We start from the raw sequence: 25,164 nt of genomic DNA, 5'->3' as shown, positions 1-25,164 counted from the left end.
GTGTGTGTGTGTGTGTGTGTGTGTGTGTGTGTGCGCGTGCGCGCGTGCACGTAGTAGTGTCCCAAGACTGAACCGTTATGTTTGAGGTATGAATCATTTCCAACACTCCACTTAGCCTTTGAAATTACAGATTGCACGTCTAGGATAGGTTAGTCTGTTTCAGCTCAGAATTACTCAGTAGAATAAAGACACAAATTTTGATGTATTTGTTTTATTGCTGAGGCTGTATTGTAAATTATATATACAATACAGCCTCTCATTTGCAGTGTTTCTCATTTGCGTTGCCCTGCAGATTGTTGCATTTCTGTGTTTGAATTATGTTTATAAATCAGCATACTGTATCATTGTCATCAAATTAATGAAAATGTTTTCTTCATTTGTTTGTGGTTTTATATTATTGCTTGTGAGTGCTTTCTTAAGTTGTAGTACGCAGGGTTTTCTCAGCCAATTTTTTTTTTTTTTTTTATAAATTAGTGTTTTTGAGCATTATCAGCTGTTACCAAAGCAGGCATTCACACATGCAGACATTGTTGTGTATTGTTGAGGAGACGGCTATTAAAATAGCAGTAACACATGAGTGTCTCCATATGAAATTTGGTGCTGCGCAGGTGTCATTTTCAGTGAAAGCTAACACTACTTAGAAGCTGGCAGAACTAAAGACGCTGAGACCAAATCACACCTACGCTACATGTGTCTAACGTCTACGTCTTCACTGTAAGTTTACGTAAATTCCTAACATGTTTTTAGGAGCTAACAGGTTTGAGGGAAAGTAAGCACTCCTGGATGTTGTCTTTGACCAATTCATCTCAGGACAGTGAGGGGAAGGACTAAATAAAAACATGCTCTCCACGAATTAACACAATAATCTCACCTTACTGTACTCTGTGCAGGTCCAGGGTCCTATAATATGTTTGAGCATGGTTTAGCCCGGGAGAGTTTTAAAAAGGCAGTTTTAGAAAGAACCAGGAAGGGAGGCTTTGGCTCCACTGCTCAACGCAATTCCCTCTTCCACAACAAAGAATCCACAGAGACCCCGAGTCCAGGACAATATGAGGTAGGAAGATCAGTCAATATAGTCATTTATTCATTTGTGTGTTACAAATTAGGCTGAAATTGCAAGCTCTGTTACTCATTTCTTCATTGCAATGTTTGTGTGTACATGTGTGTGAATGTTGTGTGTTTGCATTCAGACAGAAACAAAGACAGAGGAGCACTACAAAAAGCAGCAAATGGCTGTTTTCAAATCAGCCACAGAACGTCTGGCCCTGCTGGCTAAAGCAAGTCTGTTTTCCTCTGTCTCCCAGCATCCCCTGCAGTTCTTTGTCTCACTCTTTCTTATCCTCGCACCAAGTTTCTGTTGCAAAGCCGTTAAAACCTACTTAACACAGGAGTCTGAGATGAAGTAAAACAGCATTACAAGCCAAGTTTTTACTTTCAGAAATGGGCCATCGCAGCGGTAGCGTCTGACCCACTATGCCGAGGGAACTGTTTTCCAGCAGTTAATTGTCTTTGACTGCTTCCTTTCTTCCATTCCTCTTCCTCCTAATGCTCATTGATGCTGGAGAAAACAGGTCACAATTTGTGATAATTAGTTTCTTATTCTTCTGCCTTGCTCCTCTCCCTTTTGCCACGATGTTTCTTGTTCCTCTCTCGCCCACTTTTTCCCCCCTCGAACTGATGCTAATATGAACCTAATATAATATCTGTAAATATAGTATATTAACAGATGTGACTCTTTTCTCTAAATTCTTCTCTTTTCTTTATTCATGGTCAAACCTTTATGAGTATTTCCTCAAACTAAAACAAAAGGAGATCATGTTTTTTTTTTTTATGCTTATGATTATACGTTTAATGTTGAATACTTTAGTAATATAGTGAAAATCTGAGTATTTCTATAACCACCGGGCATCAATCTTAAGACAATGATACACAAGCGTGCCCAATAGAGACTCATCTCACTTATCTAAACCTCAGATACAAGCAGGTTTCAATAAATTGTCATGTGACTCCTTCAAAGTAACTTTCCATCAGTGATCTGAATATTAACCTTTATAAAGGTTGTAAAATGGAATATCTTTATGGAACTAATTGAGAGAAAAGAAACAGTGGAGGATGTTGTAATATTCTAAGGCTGTGTGTTTCATAATTGCAAATTAAAATTTGAACAAACTGGAAATATATCTCAAACCATTGTCTTCTCACTTTCACATTACAACACTAATCTAGCATTATGTATACCGCATTTGAAGTTGTGTCATTATTAATGTCATTAAATACATAATAAACAATGGTGCTACATTTGAAAAAGGGACAATGTTTGTATTGAGAAAGCTGGATTTCTTTGCCCTGTATGACACAAGATGGTGTTTACTTGCATATAAATCACGTGTTAATGAAGAAACACAGAGAAGCAGCTGGACGTGAGGGTTAGCAGTTACTGACTCTGTTATTGACAAAATGTTCGAGGAGAAAATAATGTAAATGTTCCACTTATGTGTATTCTACAGCATATTAATATTCCAGATACACAATTTGTATTTTCAAGTACACTTCTGGGTACCAGCTGGTGTTTACTCTGATTAACGCCAAAGGTTAGAAGTGTTATCTAAATCTTGAGGCAAAGGTCTCCAGATCTGATCTTAACATTGCAAACTGTCCTGCTCTCTAGAAAGACAGAGTTTAAAGGGTAATTTGGCACTTATCAGAGAGGATGGAAAAGTGTTGGTGTAATGCTCCACATCACCAGTTTTAGTTGGTCATCTTTCATATCTTTCAATCATATAATACATTTCTCACAGTAACATCACAGCAGGTGGTTACCTTCAGCAGTTTGTTTATGCAGTCAAGAAACGAAAGGAAGGTTGGCATAACAGTCTATTAGAAACCTGGCTAAGATCAGATTTCTCTTCTCACCTGCCACAATGATTGTTTCTTGTTTAAACACAAAGGCAAATGATGGAGGAGGAGATTTCTACCCTTTGTGATCCAGTATCGAATGACCTTTAAACGGTTACATCTATGAGCTATGCTGCTTTTTTCTTTCACAGAAGGCAATTGTTACTAATAAAAAGTCTTACTAATAAAAAAAGGATGAGAAAGAAGGAAAATTGTGTTTTACAAGTTAGAAAACAGCCGTGCTTAGGTCTCACCTCGGCCCAGTAGTTATCAGTCCTCACCATCGGGACACAGAGCCCTGCTGGTTTTCCTTCCTGCTGTATAATCAGGTAATGATTTATACCTTGGACACCCCGCAAATGCAATTAAGTACCTCGTAAGACATAAAACCAGCAGGACTCCAGGTCCAGAGGTGCAGGATTGAGAACTTCTGCCCCATTGAAACAGGAGCGGAGCCGAAGAAATACACAGGTGTTACATGTGGACATATCACCACATACACCTGCATTAGTAATTGAGCATGCTAATGTTTTACATCAGTGATTCCCTTGCATTCCTATGTAGTGAGGTCAGAGGTCAGGGTTGGCTTCATCTGGGGAAAGGACGGTCCCTTTATTCCCTGTGCCGCCCTGCTGTGGCCAGCATAGTAGAACAATAATGCCATAAAACCTTCTGGATGGTAAGGAATATCATGTTCTCTGTCCTAATGAGTTGTAATATAACTGCAACTATAAACCTTTTGGCAGAGCAAAGCATTTGTTACAGTTATTGTTTTACACTCTAGTACTTGGAAAAACTTTGTCACCAACTTGTGTGTATTTATACATTCATATCATTGTTAGTGTTACATTATTTATGCATTCCGATAATGCAGATCACACATTTTGTGCATATCACAAATTAACTTAAGCAAGTGCGATGAGACTCATTAGAAACTCGAGAAAGATCCATCAATGATTGTGGTGCTGCTCACCTCTGTTATAGTCTCTACCTCATATATCTGTCGTATAGCGCCGTTTGCCATTTTTCATGACAATGGCTCTGTGTAGTTTTCTGTCATGCTGCAGTATATTGCTCTGATGGATGACCTGGCTCCCTCAGAATCCTTGGTGTGCGAGAGAACCTGACAGCCGTGCCAAACTCAGTCCACATAATGTCTGTGTTTCACATTGTCATGTACTAATACGGTGTAGCTACCGTATGGATCTGGAGAGCGAAGGTCTGCAAGTTCAAATGATCGGTGGCACTTTCGTTTTAATGCCGGACACACAGAGTGATTAAATATTTAACAATGGCTGTAACTTGCTTTAAATCCCAGTGGCAGCACCTCCAGCTTGGTTTTGTGTTCACACAAACATAATTGGCTGCAATCGCAGGTGGGGAGCTGGCGGGTTCAAGGTGAAAAGAAAGCGCTGGCGGCACCATGTGACACGGAGGTAGCACATGTCTGTCTGCGGCACTCCTTCGGCAAACAGCAGGGTTAGCTGTGACAAGCACTGTAGTGGACAGGGTTTGGACTTTTTATACTGGTAGAAAACAAGAAAAAAAAGCAAAACAAATATTTAAATGTTCTGTAGATACAGAATATTTCTTCCATGTTTCCCTCCTTGTCTTGCTCTTCGTTTCTTTCTGGGTAGTACCTCTGAGTGCTCTGTGGAGAAGATCTAAGGCCACTTGTAATGGCTCCACACTGAGCCTCCTTTATGACCAGTTAATGAAAAATCACCTGGGGATGTCTTAGCTGTAACAGTTAGCCACATGCCGCGCTGCAGCCTAGGCTGTATCCCTGGAAACGATCCCCCACTGGGACATATATTAAAAGTGTCTAATTAGGAAACAATCACCATCATGAGAAGGGATTAAGACAAGAAAGACAGATGAACAAAAAAGAATACAGGCAAAAAGTATGTCTTCGTTATCTGTTTTATGTTTTTAGGTTTATGTCTTCAGAACTTTGACATAAATGCTACATCTAGCAGTCGAGGTTGACATCTTGTTGGAGAAATTATTCACACTGCATGGTTTTTTAAATCAGAATTATAAAAGACGCACCATGTCTGTGGAAATGATAGAAGCTGTCTTGTGAGGTACATTAAACACGACAGGGAGACCTGTTATCTGACTTGCGATATTCATCACAGTGTTTCCTCTTTGGTATTAGCTGCTCTGCTTTTTATTATCCAGATCTTTTGTTTCTCAGTGTTTGTTTTGTTTTGAGGCAAGGTCCAGTTTACATGGTGGCAGTTTATGATCATTTATTCCATGCACAAATCTGTCTTTTCCCAAATTCACTCTACAAGGATTAGATTTCCAAACAATGGGTAAATATATTTTGAATAACAGGCACGGCATGATTTATTTAAGTCGATTTTTCTTATCTTGTGGTATGCCCTCATTCAAAGGATGCTTATATTTCTGACAGTCTAAATCAAACACACCTCGACTAGTTCAAATATTTGAAGCTATGTTGGATCTGTACTTTAGCTGCAGGTCTGGATCTGATAGGAGTTGATTACCTGTCTGTGGAGAAGAAAGAAGCAGACATGTTGTTGAGAAATGACAGATCTGCAAGAAGAGATGATTATGAGTAGAGCATATCTCAAATGAGAGTTTACTTTTCTCTCACGTCTAATCCGGGGCTCTTTCCCAGTTGTATATCTGCTGATCCCCGTCTTTCTCTTTCTTGTTGTGTTCTCTCCTCCCTCTTCTTTTCCTTTCATCCCTCTTTCATTCCTTTTCCTACCCCACTTACCACATTCCCTCCTCTCCATCTCCCGTCTTCATTTCCTTCCTCCTGGCCAACCCTTCCTGATAATGACCTTCATGCTGCTGAGGTCGTGGGATACCCTCAGGCAGCGCTGGGGGAGAATAAGTTTGGAATTGAATTTGGAGCTATGTTTTACCCCGAGGCAGTGGAATTCCTCTCCTATGGATCAGTGAAATATTGCCTTGTCCCTTCAAGTGATGGGGGGAGGTTTGACGTGGCGTTTTGTCTGTCTGTCAGTCAGTTTTTACTAATGCATGTCTGCCTCTGTCGATTTTGACGTTGAGATTAATAGTCTTGATGGACGGCTATTGTTATACTGGGGGAGAGTGAGGGGTTGTCAATAAGGGGGTTGGTTCAATAATGAGGTGTTGGCAATAGCTTTAATGAGAAGTGCACTTTCACTTATAAGTGCACTGTTAGTTAATTGTGGGCAGCGGGTTAAATTTGCACTGTAATCCATCAACTCTCAGTTAATCTTGAATCATTTGGTACACAAGCTCCTCCATGAGTTGAACATGAAAAGAAATAGTAAAACAGAATGTGACAGGATATTTAAAAATTCAACCAGTGTCTCAGAGTTTCCATGTTGCAACGCTAAGACAGTTTTACAAATCCATAGATGCAAAGACACAGGTTTCTACAACAATAGTAGCTTCAATGCTTTTAGTATCAAAAGGTGAAATAATAGAGTGACACAGATTTACTTTAAAGTTTATGTGAATTGCTCAACTAAAAGTGACTTCAAACCCTCTCAGCTTTTGCAAGGTTTTATATTAGTTTAATATTTTTAAATACCTCATATAACCCTCAGTAACATCAGTAAATAATTATCCATTTTCAGTTTCATTCAAAAGCCAAATATTTGACAACATTAAGTTCTTGCTCCAGCAAATCTTTTGGCTCCATGCAAGCTATGTTAAATTGATGTAACCAAGCAATAATGTCTCTGCCAGTCAAACAAATTTCAGTTTATCTGCACTAATATCTGTTATGCTGACAATGAACAACACTTCATAATTCTCCTTCCGCAGTGTGTCGCTGCCTTGATGGAATCAGACAGACAATATTAATACATGGCTTTTATTACATGTATCACTGACAGTGATTGTCAGCAGGATTCATAATATGCCAGGGGTGTGAAAATAATAATGAAAAACAAATAGAGAAAGGAGGCACTTCACACATCCTTCACTTGGCAACTCTCACTGTCGCTGTTGGAGATAATACACTGACTTCCAATGCCATGGCAACAAATGTGTTTTTTTGTATTTATTTTTCTAGTTACTCATTGTATACTTGCTTATAATTGCTTATACTTACCCTAATTGACAGGTAACAAGGTACTTGTTTCAGAGTACAAGTACTTTAGTGGTAAAAATAGCTGTGATTGCTGCATTATGCGTGTCAGGTGTTGCTGTATGCGAGGTAGCTCCATAGATGTGCCTCTCTTCAAAAATATAACTTCAGTAGGAGCTACTTTATGTGAGCTACATGTGGAGACTGGACTGCTGTGTTTCCCTCCCACTTTTTTATTATGCTAGTTTGCTACAAGCCATATACAACATCAAATCATATTCAGTAGCTACTCCATTGTATTTCTGGTCCAGCGACGCAGACAGACATCATTCACCAGGCCTGACGCAGTCAAGGGAAACCTCATTAATGTCAATTACAAGTGGAAAAACACCACGTTGCTCTCAGAAAAAGATACCACACACAATGGTCTTGAGAAAGACAGAGAAAGAAGAGGAGAGATTAAACTGAATGGAAGAAGCAGCGGGAGGTAATGAAGGAAAGACAAAGAGGACGAGAGAGAGAGAGAGAGAGAGAGAGAGAGAGAGAGAGAGAGAGAGAGAGCCTCTGTGTATAATGTGTAATTATCTATCCTATTAGCTCTGGTTGAGATAATTAGAGTGTTTGCTAAACATACATTTATCAAACTGAAGCACAGCATCACCCCCTCCTGCTCTGCAGAATGAACCAAATGACATAAATCCAGGAGGTGACATTATACTGAGAATGAAAGGGGGGTGAGATTGACAGAGGGACGAAGGAATGAGAGAGAAAGAGGGACAGATTGGGGTAAAGAAAGGTTGACCCTGTAGACGAAGAAAGACGGAAACGATGAGAAGAAATGAGGCATTGTTGTCTGTGGCATGAATAAATAAAAGCCGCGTGAGTCAGACAAAGAGCGCGACAGTTGCACGGAAGGTAATGCCATGGGCAAGATATTCCTGGAGTATCTGGAATCGGAAAATACACAGCGGCCCTGAGTTTGTCACTTATTGACTTTTTGTCTCTGTGTTTCATTGCATTTTTATGATATATCCATGGACAGCTAATGGCATGTCATGGTGCAGCCTCCATTTATTGGAGACAAGGGAGTCGGCTGATGAAAGAAAGGAACAAAAACAGGAAAATGGAGTTTTGGATTTGATATGGATTTTACTGTCAGCTGTCAGGGTAATGATGATGATGTGGGTCCCTGTGAGAATTAGAGCGCGGCCATATACATAGGACACATACTGGGAAAGAGACTCACTCAAAATGTGCACTTATAGATGCACATATGTTTATGCAACTGTACCCAGAGTGTAAATACAGTATAGATATATGCATGCGCTTATGAATGCATACTCATATATTATAGTTCCACATGCACAATTAAGTGACCGAATGAGAAGAAGAGCTTTTTGACACCTCCACCCCGAGGCTTCTGATAACAGCACTGCCATCATGCTCTGCTTAATATTTTCCTGAACATGTCTTGAATGTGATGGACAGAAAGATTTGAAGAACAGAGTGGAGGAGCAGAGTAGTGGTGTGACAAAAAAAGAGTTGACACAGCACCGCTGCTTCAACTCTCTTCCTTCATAAATCGATGAAGTACTCTTGTGTCGATTAAGGACCATTTTGGGACGAGTCGAGAGCGTTCCTTTTTATTTTATAACATTAAAAGTAAAGTTAGGCTTTTGTGTCGCTTTGTAATTAATTTAAAGAAAGACGAGATTGGGTGAGGAAGCTAAAAGAAAGTGATTTTGTTCTCTGGTTGTTCCACATCGGTTACATTTTAAAGCACAAACAGATAACCAATAAACACTCAATAGATCATTTATTGTGGAGACATAAGCTCTTAGTTCCATTTTCCTCCTCTGCAATACAAGGCAGCAGTAAATATGTTGTCGCAGTGAGACAAAACCCAGGATTTTGTTTTTATTTTTTAGATGAAACAAGCGGGCCGACTGAACTGCAGGCTGCAGATTGTGTTCACCCTGCGACCACCAGCAGCCCTCGTCCCGTGTCATGCTGCTTTTTAATACGGCAGCGGACTAATTTGCCTAATCTTCACAGGTCTTTGGAAACGCAGATAACAATGAGCTGAAGGAAGCTTTTAGTTCCTTGAGAAAGTAGTCCCCGGACTAAAATTACCAGGAACTTCTTGATGGAAACTCGGCGATAGTTTCACGGGTTTGAAGGATTATCAGAAGCCACAACATTGCACAGCTGTCTATAATACAAAGAGGAAGGTTTCACACTTCTGGAGAATTATCATGGCAACAATCATTTTATCCTCCATTGCAATGATTGCGAGGTGACCGGTAGCAGTTTAATCTACCAGGAATGTGCGCTTCTGCGTACGTGATTGCTCAACACAGAGCTTTGCTGGATAACACTGCTTTGAGTTATTTTTTGTTTTGTTTTTGACAGAGCAGTGGCCTCATTGAAATGTATGAGGTGGCTACAATTCTGGTGTCTGTTTGAACACGGCTTAAAAGTGTGTGTTGTGTCAGTGACATGAATTTGACCACTGAATCGCTGCAGTGTTTATTAGCCCAAAACTGCCAATGTGCTAACTGTATGCTAGCTGTAAAATAACCCCCGTTATTTACTTTCAGTCTCTCCTTTGGTGTCAGTTGTCTCTGTACGTTTATGAAGGGGACTCATTAAGCCCCGGGCTAATTTGCGTGTATTTGCATCTTTCTACTGCAGCCTCTAAAATTCACTTCACGTTCTGAACACACAGTAAGTCTTCAGCGACCTACGCAGCAGCGGGGCCCACATGTGACACTGACACCATCAACATCATAAGCCCGTCTCCTGCGCAACTTCTGAAGCAGAGGGTGGAGGCAATCGAACAAAATGCTCTTGATGTTAAACTCTTGAGCCTCTTGTCCCTGCATGTCAAAGCTGTCTCAACCCAGGTCTTTTGCTTCATGTGTCCAGTTTTTAGACTTGAAAAATAGTCAGAAAGGTCCACCGAATAAAAGCTGATGAAGATGAACAAGATGCAACATACATTTAAATAATTTAAGCACAACTTTGTTCTGCCTATTCTGCACTATGCGTCTCCCGTTGGTGTCTCAGAATGAATTTCCCTTTACAGTAAATAGAAGTGTCTGAATAAAAATCTGCAGGTCCACTCATATTACAGAATTACACATAACAAATAACAAACAAATGATTCTTCTACTCCTAACTAATCTTTGTGCTGATGGTGGTGCTCAGGAAAGGTCATGGTGTCATTAAAGTCAAAGCAGATTATCCCCCTAGGAGCATAAACATTCTCAACAAATTATAAAGCAATTTGGAGACTGTCCTCGCAAGAACAACGACGGCTCGGTTATTTCAGCAAATGCCCCAAAACTACATTTGTTTATGAATGAATGTGCTCAGTTAATTTCATGGCAGTCTTCTCATGAGAGTTTTATATTTCGTGTGTACAAATAGAAAGTTTTGCCCGGTGGTGATTCCAGAGAAAAGGTCAGGGAGTCACCAAAAATGGTTCATGTTAACATGTTTTTATGTTCAATGTCAAATATTTTCGCAAGGTTTCATTATTGGCAGGTAAACCAAAGAAATATAGATTTTGGGAGCTGGGAGAGAATGCTCGCATCTGACCTCACCTGCCCTCTAATTATTTTGTGGTAAGCTTAATTTCCTGGCTTGAGTGGGATAGTTTATATTAAGTGATTCATATCTAATAGAAATATTATGTTGACATCTCATAATGACACTAGCACATTGTTTCAAGCCTGTCTTGATTTACAATGACACCATGGGGAAGGCGATGGGCGGTGAAGTAAAAGATAAGTGAAAGTAAATAACCACATAAAAGGTAAACGGAGAGCTTCCGCGACTGGAATACACGTGAAAATGAGGACGCATGCATGAACAGGTGAGTCTTAAAATGTGTGACAGGGCACAGATGGAGAACTTGTCTGTGTAGCACTTTCAGATTTTATGATGTGTGGATGCTCTCTAAGTTATTGCTTGGAGGAAAAGATCACATACGCTCTGTGAAATTCTTTTTCTCTCTTTCCTTCGATTCCTCTCTTGCTGTGAAGTCCTGGTTATTGTTACCTCCCTGCTGTCTTGCTGTTATAAAACAAGTGAACTGAAAAACAGCCCTTCCTCAAAAAGCTTGACTCAAAATAAAAGACATTTTACAAGTGAAGGTGGATAAAAGCTGCATGATTTCTCGCACATTCGCACAACTCCAGAGCAAGCCTTTGCGGAGTCCATCCTATTGTATGCAACGTAAACAGTACAGAATTGAAAATAGTTTGAGAATTTGCATATGCTTAATGAAAACTACTGTTTCCAAAGAAGAAACACGTTTTATTTGAGCAAACAACCACCAACTGCTTTCCTGTTTCTAGTGAGGAAAGTGTTCCAAACGTACCGCATAGAAGAAAATCCATTTGGGTCAGAGCAAACTGTGTTTATTGTTTTAAGTAAGCTGAACTGATTTCTATTTTTTCCCCTCTCTGTCTTGGAAAACGATGGCACATACACAAAGGAGATAATGTCGTCTTTCATCTGTTGTCTGTCTCTCTCCCCGTCTTAAATCCAGTGCCATGCTTAAGATAACAGAGGAGCAGGTAGCTGCTGTCATACACTACTTCTACAGTATATCATTTTGATAAATGAAGCCTTTCGGATGCACCTTTTCTGTCTGGTGTCAGAATCAGCCATGTGCTCCGTCCGTCAAATTTAATTTGTATCGACCTGCTTTTGAAAATCTTCAGAGGCATGTGACAGATTGGCTCCCATTTGTATTTATTTATCTGAGAATAATGGAATCGTCAGCAGATGCCTCCGGACCTGCGACACTGCCCAGAATAGAGATCAGTATTTAAACAAATTAAAAACTTATTTTCCCCTTTTAGATTGGATTAGAGGAAGTGAAATAATACCAGGCCTGGTCCTTTTAATCTGATATTGTCCATGTTTATTATGAGGCTTGACTTTTACTTCTGCTGCCAATTTTCTCAGTTTCATTATTTTATTTTGAAATTGATCTATTTTCTCTCTTCATCCTATTATACATCTTATATGCTGTATTTATATCTTCTGCAGTTTTCTTGTCATTGTGCTCCATATGTGTGTTTTGTTTCTGCGTGTGAATGAATCAGTCTCTCTCCGCTCTCTTCACCCCACTCATGTGGATGAAGTAGGCGCATGGTGTAAGCGGCTGTGTGTCCGCTGTTTGCATGTGCCCGCCTACATGTCCATTTCTCGGTCCAAGGTATGGACACCAGCTGTGGCCGGCAGCTGTGTGTGTAGTGCATTGTGTGCGTTTGTGCACCCATATGCAGGTGTCGGCATGTACCCATTTTATGCAGCAGCTGTGTGTTTTGTGTGTGTTTGGTTATGGACAGCTGCTTAGTAGCAGGTGATGATTTTAGGAGCCAAGCACACAGTCAGCCAGGCAGGCGGCCAGGGGAACGACGGGGAGAGCTAAGCCCAATAAGATGTAAGGAGGCCTGGGCTGGGCGGTCACTCAACCAGGCCCTTCTGGACCTCTGCTGGATGGCTAGTGGTTCAGGAGAGACCCAGCTGTGAGTGTCAGTGTTTATACATGACTCTAAACTGGCCTGGCTCCACGGACAAACTTACTGATTACTACAGTATATAAATCAGTCACAGGAAGACAGTTTCAGTAGGCTGAAAAGCGTCTGAGTTTATATTCACCGTGGTTCAGATCCAAACCGGAATCCAATCCTTCCTCTCAAAGTCAGATTAGCTGCTTAGGTCTACATGTACATGTAACATCAGATGTGGGGAAATGAGAGAAATGTGAACGTAAAGTAGACAAATATAGCACTTGTGAGATGAAGAGAGATTACGCAAACAAAAAAGCGAGACTGCAAAGATACATTTGATTTGATAGACATAAGGGAGGATGGAGTTTTTGAACCATTACAAGAAGAGTGAGGTGCAAAAAAAGATAAAGCAGTGGAGCAGTAGGTATAAAAAGGTAATGGAGAGAGAAAGACTATAGGGAGCACGAACGGCAAAAGAGAAGACGAGTGTATAACGCAAGGGTATACAATGAAGGAGAAAGCAAGATATACAAGAATACTAAACACAGCAGAAAACTGTAGCCGTCAGCAAATTGTTAGAATAACTGCTGCCTATAAAGTGTGAATAGGAAGCAAATGGGACCCATATGGTTTCGCTCTGTCATTCCATCTGTATTGAAGACCTGTCTAAAACCTCATTAAGGCCTTATGACACCTCCACTACTAAAATCAGACAGATGGTTATCAAGCTCTATGATGAGACACCAGCTGTGCTTATGACACAGAACGACATAGTCTATTTTGAGAGGAAAACAAGCAAACAAATGCTGGGTTCACTTTTCATTTAAATACTAGCAATCTATTTTGTTACATAAGATGAAGAAACACACAAACATGAAAAAGGCTTAATTAAGAAAATATAGTGTCATACAGCATTTTTTTCTATGTGCCATGCTTGTGATTTGTTTTGTAATCATGTTATTATCACATCTTGAGTGATAATGGTATTGATAGGGCTCTAACAGATATCACAACATTTGTTAAGTTGCATGGGACACCAAGCTGTGACCACGCGTTTTGGAGTTTTTTGCATTGTGCAGTATTTGTGCACACTTTTTAATATGTCACACCCCTTTCCTGCAAATAAGTTTCACTATTAATATGAACAGATGAACCTCATGTGACACTGTGGAGTTAAGAGGCAGATCTTAAGTGACCATTATTATTTATTAGACTCTCAATGGGGATATCCAACTGGTTCATTATCTGGCTAGTATGCCTGGAAGACCGAGGACAAAATGCAGTTGGTGCAATGGCCAGTTTAAAGGTGCTACATTTGATTTTAAGAACATTAATATAGTAGCAAAGAACTATTTGCCATTCAAAGATATAGTGGAGTAATGCCCCCAGTCTGGTACATATCACCTTTAAGGATGTGCAGCTTTTAAAGCATGAAGGACCTTTACACTTTTGTCTCAACTTTTCAAAGTGGAAATACAGCAAAGTTGGATTATAATTTTTTAAAAAATTGCAGAACTTTCTCATAGCCTTGGAGCATTAAGTACTAATTACTTCCCAACAAGACTCATATGTGAGCCTCAGACTAGATTCAGTTATTTCCCAACACAACACAACACAACCAGAAAAAGTCATGGGTGTCATGTGGACAGAACATAGCAAGGTGTCACACACAGTACGAATATATATCATCGAATATATATCATCTGTAGCACACTGATCTGAAATATGGAAATACAGTCTGAAAATAGCATTCTGCTCTCTGTGGAAGAATGAAAGGTTTTAAGAGTAATGAGAAGATGAAGAATGGGATGTGGTGGTAACGCGCATACACACACACACACACACACACACACACCCACACACACGCACACACACACACACACACACACACACACACACACACACACACACACACACACACACACACACACAAACTCTCTCTCTCTCTCTCTCTCTCTCTCTTTCATGTTTTATGCCTGGCCATTAGTCAAAGCTGTCACTGTACATACTAAGCCAAATCGTTAGTATGGTGGTTGTCAGGTGTACTTGAGTGGCCATTAGTGTGAGAGAACTTGGTGTGGAAGACATTCTATAAGAAGACAACAAGTAACATCTGACTTTGCGTTTGCATTTTGTTTTGTTTAAACTGTTATGAGGCGGGCCATTTAACTGGGCATATGCTTTGCATTTCGTATCGGATGTAAAGGATGCTATAGTGTGATCTGTTGTTGATTCTTGCAGAAATAATCTTTTTACTTGATTGTAAAAGAAGGTGAGAGCAGAATGCACATGAATAGTCTTAAATAATTTCCAGATACGGCTCATTATTTAGTGTTACAGCGGGAACCCTCTGGGTCAAATTGATCACTATGAGCCTATGATTATTATAAGTAATTTACATTTGTCAGTCATGGCTGCTAGTGGTGGAGACAGCAATGTAGTGCCTAATGAGAAGGGCTGCTTTGCTTTTTATTGAATGTTTCATAATATAGTGGATCTGTTTGAAACGCAGCTTTTGCTGTTTCAAAGAGCGGCTACATCCCAGGTGCTTTCTCTGTGCACATTCCTTTTCTGTCTCCATCCCCGGCAGCCATGACTGTTAGACTACACAAGGTAGCCTGAGGAAAGTTTCGCTGCTGTCATAAGCTTCGATTTTGATTGAGAGAAAATGACTTCCTCTCCTGTCATGGTTTCAATGGGCACGTAGCACCAGTCGGAAGCAGACGAGTTACCGCGAGGTATCATGAAGTATCATGGGGGTAAAGTTATGAAATATAATTCCCATAGTTCGAAACAATTTCCACTTTAAGCAGACTACTTGATTGAACAGCATTTGTATGGGAATGATTCTCTGCCATGCTATTTGATGCATTTACACAATCTCTCACTATTAGCAGTTTCCACCGTAAAAACAGTCCGTACGTTTATTGGTGTTTGTTTAGAAAATTAGAAATGGCAGAATATTGGATAACTAATATAAATATCAAGCTGAAAATTACATTTGAAAAACGTTTTTTAATAGATATGGACACCAACGCTCTCATCCCTATGAGATTTGTTGTATTTGGCTCTCCTAGGACTTTCCAAATGCATTACACATGTTTCGTCGGGATAAGTAGTAAATATTGTTAATTGTCCAAGACACATGACGATACTTATCACCTTTGAACAATGAAAAGTACATAAACAATCTGAAAGAGGCACAAGAAACAATCACACATGCATGTATGTATTCATTGTAATGTATGGTTGATTTTTAATGCATATCTTGAAAATCAATAAAAAAAAAAAATGTATCACAAAAAAAAGAAACACTCACACAAGAAACTAAATATTATGGATAGAACGTTTGAAAAACAAAAAGCAAAGCAATTGACAAAAGTCCTTCCTGCAAATTCATTGTGCTTGGCCAAGGTAGCGGCTCTGAGTCGTGTACACTTTTCATGAATAAACTATCGAAGGAGAAATTTAGCTGCCGACTGCTCAGGGAAGCCTACTATAATGACTTTGGGGATTGTGCAGCTGCACTGTTTTGTGACTTGAAGTTTTTTATGCCTCCACATCGGCAACAGCTGTGGCCAGAGGCATTATGTTCTCGGGTTGTCCATCAGTACATTAGTATGTCCGACCTGTGAAGTTTCGGGATTTCATCTTGCACGGTTGTGAAGCCATCGCGTTGACAAAATACCAGCGCCGCATTCCCGGCTGGTAAATATATCATTACGTTTAAGAACCCTAGCCCTATTATTAGGTCTCTGCTTGAAAATTGCATACCCATACTAAAAAGAGTATATTTCTGCAATTACAAGCTGTATTTTAATAATTTTGGTGTTATAATAAAGGGAACACTTGTGAGATTTGTTCAGATGAGTAAATATCAGTATATATGTTACTGGTTATGAGTAAATGAAGATGGCACACAGCACAAATTGAAAATTTTTAGATTCAACAAATTTTTGTTTGTTATTGAGTTGTGTTTGGAGTGTGTACAAACGGCTTACATGACTTTGTAGCCCAGTCTCTGCAGTTTAACCAGGTATGCGACATCATTATATTCATCATCTATAAATGCATTCTTATTCACGCTGAATGCTAAACTTTCTCCGCACCCCCCCGCCACAGGACCCTAAAAAGGGTCCGCTCGGGTTAAAGAGGTTGATCTGTTTGTTTTTTGATAGATGACTTAGACAGAACAACAACTGAAGTTGTGCAGTATATTTATATATAGCCTAGGATTCATAAGAATGATTTATGTTCCTGTTTTAACATGCTTCGACATGTGATTTGTATTTTTGGCTGAACTCAACACTGTTTAAGCACAGTGTGCCTCTTTACAGTATCGTATCTGAGGCAGCAAATTCAGCAATTAATTTGGTGTTTAACTCTTAGTTTATTATCGTGACTTCAGGATTTAATGATTTCCTTTCACAGTATGCTTGATGGGTAGTTCTATATCTTGGATTGACTGGAACATCTAGCATGCATCAAAAATATAAAGTTATACAATTTTTTCTTGCTTTACTTATTAAAACTTTAAAAAAAACAACTTAAAAATACTGTCAGGTCTGACAATCTGTCTTGGTGCTAGCCTGACATCAATATTCAATTTCAGTTATTCTGCGTCACTGGCTGCCTGCCACAAATGTGTATCTGGCATCTACAGTACACTATATGCACTCAGGTATTTTTCAGACTGTCAAGGGCAATGTGACGGAATCGTTAGGAAAAGGTGCGTTTGTGTGCGTCGCTGTGTGTATGTAGCAAGATAAGCATAGAACTGTCTAAATGTAAAGGGTGTGTAATTAAAGTCAACCAGAGTGCTGTCAATATGCGACGACTGCGACTGAGAACACTGGTTTGCCCCATGTTAAGGTTTAATTATGGACCATAGGGTCCCTCGACAGGTGTGTGTGTGGGCACATTCTGTTGCAGAGGTTGGAGGATGATTGCTCTGCACTGTTAGAGAGATATGTGACAGATGTGTGCCTACAGGTGCCTGTGTGTGTCTCTGTGTGTGTGTGTGTGTGTGTGTGTGTGTGTGTGTGTGTGTGTGTGTGTGTTTGAGTATAGAATCCACCATGAGTAACAGTAACAACCCTTTTTTTTAACCATCATTCAATTAATCTTATTTTCCACAGTTTTTTTCAACATCACGGAATTTGTTTGTGTCTTAATGTGTGTGCCTGCAAAATGTGTGTGAGTGTGTGTGCATGTGTGAGGTCGTTTTGCCGTGCACATGTTGTGCTTGCCTCCGTTTTCCTCCCACTGTGTCTATAATGAAAAGCTAAATGGCCGGGGTTAGCAATGATTAAAGATGGACAGCTACCTAGGAGGAGACGGCGGAAACAGCGGTCGGGAAATGACAGTTTGAGGTAAATGACAGCTCTGCTATGTTTAGGATGAATGGATCGTGCAGCTATATTCAGCCTTTCGCCATCAATTATTCAAAGACCCACCGACAAGACAAATCCCCAATAACTGAGATTCCTCTGCAGCAGTGGGGAAGCAAGTTTCTAACCAGGTGACGTGATTCACCCACTTTCCTTTTCAGATCCGTTACATACTGTATTCACATTCGATTGAGTGCGTCTGTGAATTAGCTCTTAATCATCAGCAGTTCATTAACAACTAAGAATGTAATGGCCTTGTTATGGGGGCTATTTATCTGAAATTACCTGTGATATGTTCTGTCATTGTTTCTCCCTCTGTGGAGAAGCAGCATAATGACAGCTTTTGAGACAACCACTTATTCACGTTATGGAGGAGATATCAGTGTGTGTATGTGTGTGTTTGTCTTCATTTGCATGTAAATGATGTGACATGTACTGTATGTCCTTGCCTACGCTGATATTCATGCATGAGTGTGTGCCCATGGGTGATATTGTAGCATATCTGACAGTGTGTTTTGATAACAGATGGGTGAATGGGTCATTTGTTATTTATAATGAGTGTGTGTCCTTTATACTCTGGACCTGTCAGTTGTGTAATCTAATAAAGTGTGTGTGTGTGTGTGTGTGTGTGTTTTTGTCAGACATTGTCAGACATTTCCGAGACAGACGGTGTCAGGTGACACAACCTTTTGTTGCCTTCACCATCATTTAGTTTTTTTCCCTCCAGTACAAAGAAAAGAAATGATGTGTTTTTTTCATACTGAAATGTCTCAACATCTATTGAATGGAGAGAGAATCCAGAGAATCAATCGTAATGATTCTGGTGATCTCCTGACTTTTTAAAATTGCGCCACCAGCAGGTTCAAATTTGCATTATTCAGTGAGATACCTCAACATTTAATGCAAGGATTGGTACAACATCTTGAGTAGACATACATCCATGGTTCCCAGACAATGTATCCTTATACATTTGGTAATCCTCTGACTATTGCTTTCATGATGCAGTGGTCAAAATGTTAAGACTTGTCGAATAATTCAGTTCATGACCAAATGCCTGCAAAACTAGAACATTCCCTTTGGTTTCAGTGGAACACTATACCTGAAAAACATCGGCATGTTAGCATTGCCATTTTGAACATGTTAGAATGCTGTTGTTAGCATTTAGCTAACCTCACAGAGCGGCTAGCATGGCTGTAGACTACAAACGCATAGCAGTGTAAGCTTAGATACTCTCTCTCCTCTCCTCTCCTCTCCTCTCCTCTCCTCTCCTCTCCTCTCCTCTCCTCTCTGCAGGATACCCCTCCACCCAACAGTTACAATGTGAGTCAAACATTTGAGAAGGCTAATGGCCGCTCTTACTTAGAACCTCGAAATGAAGCAGCTGAGAGACGACAGAGCTGCTTCCTCTCTGCTGCGCTGCGGGATCATTTCTTCCTGCAATGTGACCCCACTGTACCAGGTAACACACACAAACACATACGGAACAGCCTCACATAGAGAGAAACTGATCCATCTCTTTGTTTGAAAACTGTACAGTTCACCCTTCCACCATAATACAGTCCAATTAGCTCCATCTCTGCAGGCTTCTAACCTAATATTTACCTCAATTACACACTCATTGAAAAATGTTGTTTCAAAATTGATAGATTCATGACTTACTTGGATAATTTATGACTAGCCCCATTTCACCAAGGGACTCAACCCATGAGGCACCCCAAACCGTTTAACCAAAATCCAATTTGCATATAAATAGATTTGGACTGTTTGTAATAGTGTTTGTTCTTCACACACACACACACACACACACACACACACACACACACACACACACACACACACACACACTGAAGCAGATGTGCAGACACAAGCATATGGACACTCATGCGCACATACAGAGACACACACGTTGATATGTGTATAGCAACACACACATACAATTGTTTTGCTCATTATTGAATTTGCATTTATGAATAGGCCAACAGCATATGGAACATTATGGAACATTATATTCCTCATCAATGCCGGGTCCCCTGTGATCACATTTCTCATAGAGTAAGAGCATTTAACTGTTCAACAGTTTTGAAACACCCAGGCGCATTAGAGTGAGAGTCCCTGCAGAATGAACGTGTTTCATATACCGGTCTGTGACTTTAATAGTGATTCAAGGTGTTTTTGGTATGTGTCCTTTAATTATATGTTTTTGTAGTCATGGACCTGCAGTTACCTTTTAGGTCAGGCAAACACCTGCTGCATTGTGTCGGACCAGAGATGGATTATTTTTCTTATATTCCTCATCATCATTTTTAACGGACAGAATACAATCCGTAGCCTTGGGTTCCATTAAACATTTCAAAATCGATTTTAAAAGTTGTTTCTATAATTCGAAAAGTTGGGCAGTTGAGGTTTTAAATATAAACGGTTTATGGTAGCAATGTTTTGTAATGGATAAACCCCTGAGGCTTAGTGTCTTCATTTTAAGAATAGTCTTTTAGTTCTTTGAATGTAAATGGCTTTGCAAGGGGTTTGCTTTTAGTTGCAGCACCGTGAGTATGTGTGTGTGTGTGTGTGTGTGTGTGTGTGTGTGTGTGTGTGTGTGATTGTTTGTGCCTCTTTGCTTGTTTGTTATCTTATCAGCATGTGTGTGAGTGTGTGTGTGTGTGTGTGTGTGTGTGTGTGTGTGTGTGTGTGTGTGTGTGTGTGTGTGTACATGGATCTCTGTACACCTGCTTGTGTGTTTGCCTCAATCTATATCCATAACATGGACACCTTTTTCAAAAAGACAAAACTTATTTGTAATCTCGTATTGTAAAGTTTTTGAGTCGATCTCTACAGTTTATCACATCTTGGTGCTGGACAGCGGGACGGTTTAGTATTCTGGTAGACTGAGCTTTGATCATAGTTCAGACAATTTCAGTTACATTAAACTGCATCCCTTGAAAAAAGCTGGCAAACCCTGTCAACTCAGTTCTGATTCATACTCTACAATGCACCCACGTTGCTGTGACTTTTGTTGTCCAATATGTATGACAAGGAGAAAAACGTCAGGCTAGCTTTTTACATAATAGAGAAAAGCATTAACATTTTTTAAACCTTGAGCAAAATAATTCTTCCCAATGTTAATGCCATGGCTGATTCAAATACCAGCAATTCTACATTATCTGCCACAGCTGCTTTGCTGTAGACCTATTAGCATTGCCAAGGCAGAATGTGCAAAAAGTTTGAGGCTTTAGCTTGGACCAAAAGTATTTCACCTACCTCAACCCACAAATGTAACACTTAAAAATCGTGAATGAGTAGCCGTGGTGAAAAAAACCCTGTGATGCTCAAACCTCCGGTTTCTTGCATTCACTGAAGGTCACAGTATGCAACTTAAAGTGTCTGAAGAACTTACGTATGTGCCTCTGTTAAAGCAGCTAAATGTGAAAGGATGTATTTGGGTGTGAATTACGTGTGCATGTGTTCATCAGGCCCTGGCCAGTACAACCCCAGTGTGAAATCCTTCCCACAAATGGCTCTGATCTCGTCCAGAGAGGATCGATTCAAAGTCTCTGCGGACACCAACCCTGGACCAGGCGCAGGTTACAGTAACGCTGTTAAAGTTTTGCTCTCGTGAAACATTCTTACCTCCCAACTCACTCCCAGTGTACATGAGTCCCTGAGCAGCCGACATCCAGTGAAAGTGCACTGACTTCAGCAGTAGGTATGGATGTGTGTGTCCTTGGGTTTTAATTTTAAGAGTGAGAGTAGGATGAAACGTGGGTGTGCGTACACAGACCCTGTTTGTGTGTCTGGCATATGCAGGAGAGGCCACAGATATATGGCTGACATTATCTCATGTTTTGATCCTCAGAGAATCTATCAAATTTCTCTCTCTGACCTTGAGCTGAGCGGAAGAAATTGATTGCTTTGTAAGAAAAATCCAAACTTCAATAAGTTTCTGTGGTTTCGACCAATCTCCACTGATGCAACACAAGGCTGAATGATGCAGTTTCCTGCTTTAGGCAGCTTTTCCCTTTGTGGGAGAATGTACTTAATTGACCTGCCTGGTTAAATTAAAGTGTGAAAAGTGAGTGCATCTTTTATTAAGTGTAATGTTATTTAATGCAGCCACCTTAGACTGCTGACAGAGACAAATGCACTTTATGGTAGAGGCATAATACAGCTGTAATGGAACCATACCAGAACCTAATCTCTTCCTGCTCCATTTCTGTGTTTTAATAGGAATTACAGCTTTGGGTTACAGCTGCAGGAGTGTGTGTGTGTATGTGTGTGTGTGTGTGTGTGTGTGTGTGTGTGTGTGTGTGTGTGTGTGTGTGTGTGTGTGTGTGTGTGTGTGTGTGTGTGCGTGTGGAATGATTGAAAGAGCTAATGTTGCTTCCAGTCCCTGCTGACTTTGAGTGGTGAACATCAAAGACAAAACCACTGAGTTTGATTTAAACCTCGCTACAGAGTTCATCATCATGTTCATGTCCATGGGTGTAATGTTATCACAGGGCTCTTTCTTCTCTTCTGCCTGTCTGCCTGTCTCCCTATCTGTCTGCTGTCTGTGTGGATTTATCCCCTCTACTTTCCCCTCTGTCATCCCTCTGCAGTTCACTGTCTCTGGCTCTCTGCCTGTTTCCATCTCTATGTCCCTCTCCTCTCATTCTCACAGATTCCTTATGGTTATTAAGCAAAAACCGTTAAGCAACTGTTTGGATTATGTGGTGGAGTGAGACCTCTGCTCACAGGAGGCCGCAGACCTCTCGCTCTATCGTTGTTGTTTGAGCAACGAAGTCACGCCAACAAAAATCAGCTGGATCCGGCTTACAATGAAAAAGTATTTAATAATTCACAAATGCTAAAAAACAGTTACAAACTGAATTACACTGTCGACAGTAAGGAATCGCGAAACCGAGTTCAAACACTCTCCCCCCCAACCGGCCAACAAACGCCAGTTTACAGTAAAGAAGATCGCCAAGAACTGAATAACGTCTCTTCGAACAATGCTTTTATACCCAAAAGTCAGTGGTTTACATTCAAAATCTAGTAACAACTTCAGTGACTGGCTAAGATTCAATTGTCTCCTCCTGGCCTCAGACAATGCTCTCCATTGGTCCAAGTGATGATCCTGGCAATGTCCGTTGGTCCACCTCCTCGTAAAAGCTCCGTCCATCCGACGCTCCGCTTGACCATCGTCCTGTCTCCCACGGCGCCGATTTCACTCCGACTCATCTCATCTCCATATATGGTCATGAAAAACTCTGAAACTCTCGCCCTTCCTCTACTTGCCCTCTCTATTCTAAACAGTCAATTAATATACTTCTAGTCTAATACATTCAATTGATTAAGATTGTGTGGTTTAACACTTTTGTAAGTAATATATGCTACACCTATACTATCCTTTACAAGTGAATATACTGTAAACCTATTATACATTACATAAGTGAATATTTTGTGATATGATATTTTATACTTTCTTTAGGTGTGCTTTAAATCATACTATTATACTTCTAAACTTAAATTCCTCACAATTACAGTAGCTATAGCTGGGTACACACAATATAATTATTTGGCTGGTCAGAAATATGGTTTGGGCTCTACAAAAAAATCTTGATTGTTTTCTGATAGGTTTACTGCCCTTCATTCTAACCTAGATTATTTAAACTATGTTTCATTTTCATGACAGAATTTTGGACCACTGCAATCATGTATTGGGAAAAATTATACAGTGAAGCACAGTAGTCGTGACAAATGACAAAGGTTATACTTGCCACACTGTACACCTGCTTGAATATGATTGGACATCACATCAGTCAGATGGTAGCCAAACAGCCAATGAATGAAGCGTGACATTGGTGCTGCCTGAACTTAAACTATGCTCCATTCCACCTCATCAGGTTTTAGTACAGAGCAACAGCTCACTAGAGGTTCAACTACACTTATCAAGTTCAGCTATTTCCAGTTCTCTCCTCAGAATATGCTGTCTGTCTCTTTCATCCATTTTCCCCCTTTTCTATGGAAATTGCATTATAAATTAGCAAGGCAAACAGTTTTTGATGCATGTCCTTTTTGGTACAGGAACATTTTGTGTTCTTGCTGCATTTAATTGCTTGGATATGATTGGACGGTATACCAGTCAGCTGGTAGCCATGCAGCTGATTAATAAGCCAGTGATTTTGATGCATGAAGAAAAGCAGCCAATTCTGGTGCCATTTTATTGCTTAGCCTGACCCCCATCCTTTATTCCAGTTCATCAGGTTTCAGTAAAGAGCCACAGCTCACCTGAAATTCACCTCAGTCTTATGAAGTTCATTGCTCCACAGCTTTCTCTGTTCTGCAGAGCTCTCTCTCTCCCTCCATCCACCAGCTATTCTGAATTGTTTCTTTTCTTTGTCTTTTCTGTGCAATATGGAACTGCTTCTGATTGTGACCCATTTCTGTTTTGGTACAGGAACATGAGAGATTCGTGTCCAATTGAAATTGTGCTTCTTTCTTTCTGACCACAAGAAAAGACATCCTGTGCAATATAATCAGTGTGAATAGTCATTATTTTAGGTACATGCTTAAATCTTAACTTTAAAAAGCATGTCCCAGTGTGTGAGTGTGGCAGCGTGCATCACTTTGTAAGTAGTAAGCCTCAGTAATGTTGGCAGAATGCAGGGCATATTTTTTCCACATACATTTTTAAAACCTCTATCACCCTATGTAGACGTATGCTGGTGGTTGTTCTTTCATCACCATACGCTGTATTTTTCCGCTCTTTATCTACTTTACACGTCCCTCTCTGCCTCTCACTCAGTCTCTCAGCTCCATTTCTGCTCTCTTAAGGGGAAACTGTGGCTTTTCCACTGACAGCAGCTAGTAAAACTGTTGAAGTATCTCATACAATCCTCCCCTCTCCTTTCCTGAACACATAATCCAACAGGGCATTAAATCTAAAGTAAAATCAAAATTCTGCATTTTGGCTTTTCAAGTGTTTGTCTGCAGCCACTTCAGTCAAAGCAGAGTGTAGAGTTAATGTTGGGAGATAATTGGCACAAAGTAAAAAATGGGTTAGTTTATGGAATTGAGCTAATAACAATGCTTCGGCCCTGGCTGGCCGAGGGCTCTTTGTGTGGAGTTGCACGTTCCTCCCGTCCTTAGATGGGCTTCATATGGGTGCTCCAGTTTCCTCCCAGTATAAGTAAAAGCAAGTTTGTTTCAATGTTTCAGCCCTTTGATAGATTGGCTACCTTTCCAGTGTTCCCAATGTGAGCTTGAGGAGGCCCCAGCCCCCCTCAACAGGATTGTGTGTACTGGAGGA

The 25,164-nt window shown here is 40.2% G+C and overlaps 1 protein-coding gene across 1 annotated transcript; it reads left to right on the top strand.

Annotated features, from left to right (window-relative positions):
- Nucleotides 1-10,771: 10,771 nt before the first annotated feature.
- On the top strand, nt 10,772-21,492 carry LOC137867133 (sperm-tail PG-rich repeat-containing protein 2-like). The gene is made up of 3 exons (XM_068703569.1): nt 10,772-10,838; nt 19,173-19,338; nt 21,347-21,492. Exons 1-3 carry the CDS (start codon nt 10,827-10,829, stop codon nt 21,490-21,492), a joined length of 324 nt encoding a protein of 107 aa, XP_068559670.1. The 5' UTR covers nt 10,772-10,826.
- Nucleotides 21,493-25,164: the final 3,672 nt, after the last annotated feature.

This window comes from Cebidichthys violaceus, unplaced genomic scaffold (genome assembly GCF_023349555.1).
Source record: "Cebidichthys violaceus isolate CVI_PGR_0920_01 unplaced genomic scaffold, fCebVio1.0.p SCAF_9, whole genome shotgun sequence".
NCBI classification, from domain to species: domain Eukaryota; kingdom Metazoa; phylum Chordata; class Actinopteri; order Perciformes; family Stichaeidae; genus Cebidichthys; species Cebidichthys violaceus.
Note: the sequence above shows the minus strand (reverse complement) of the source record. Positions and strands in the feature narration are given on the sequence as shown.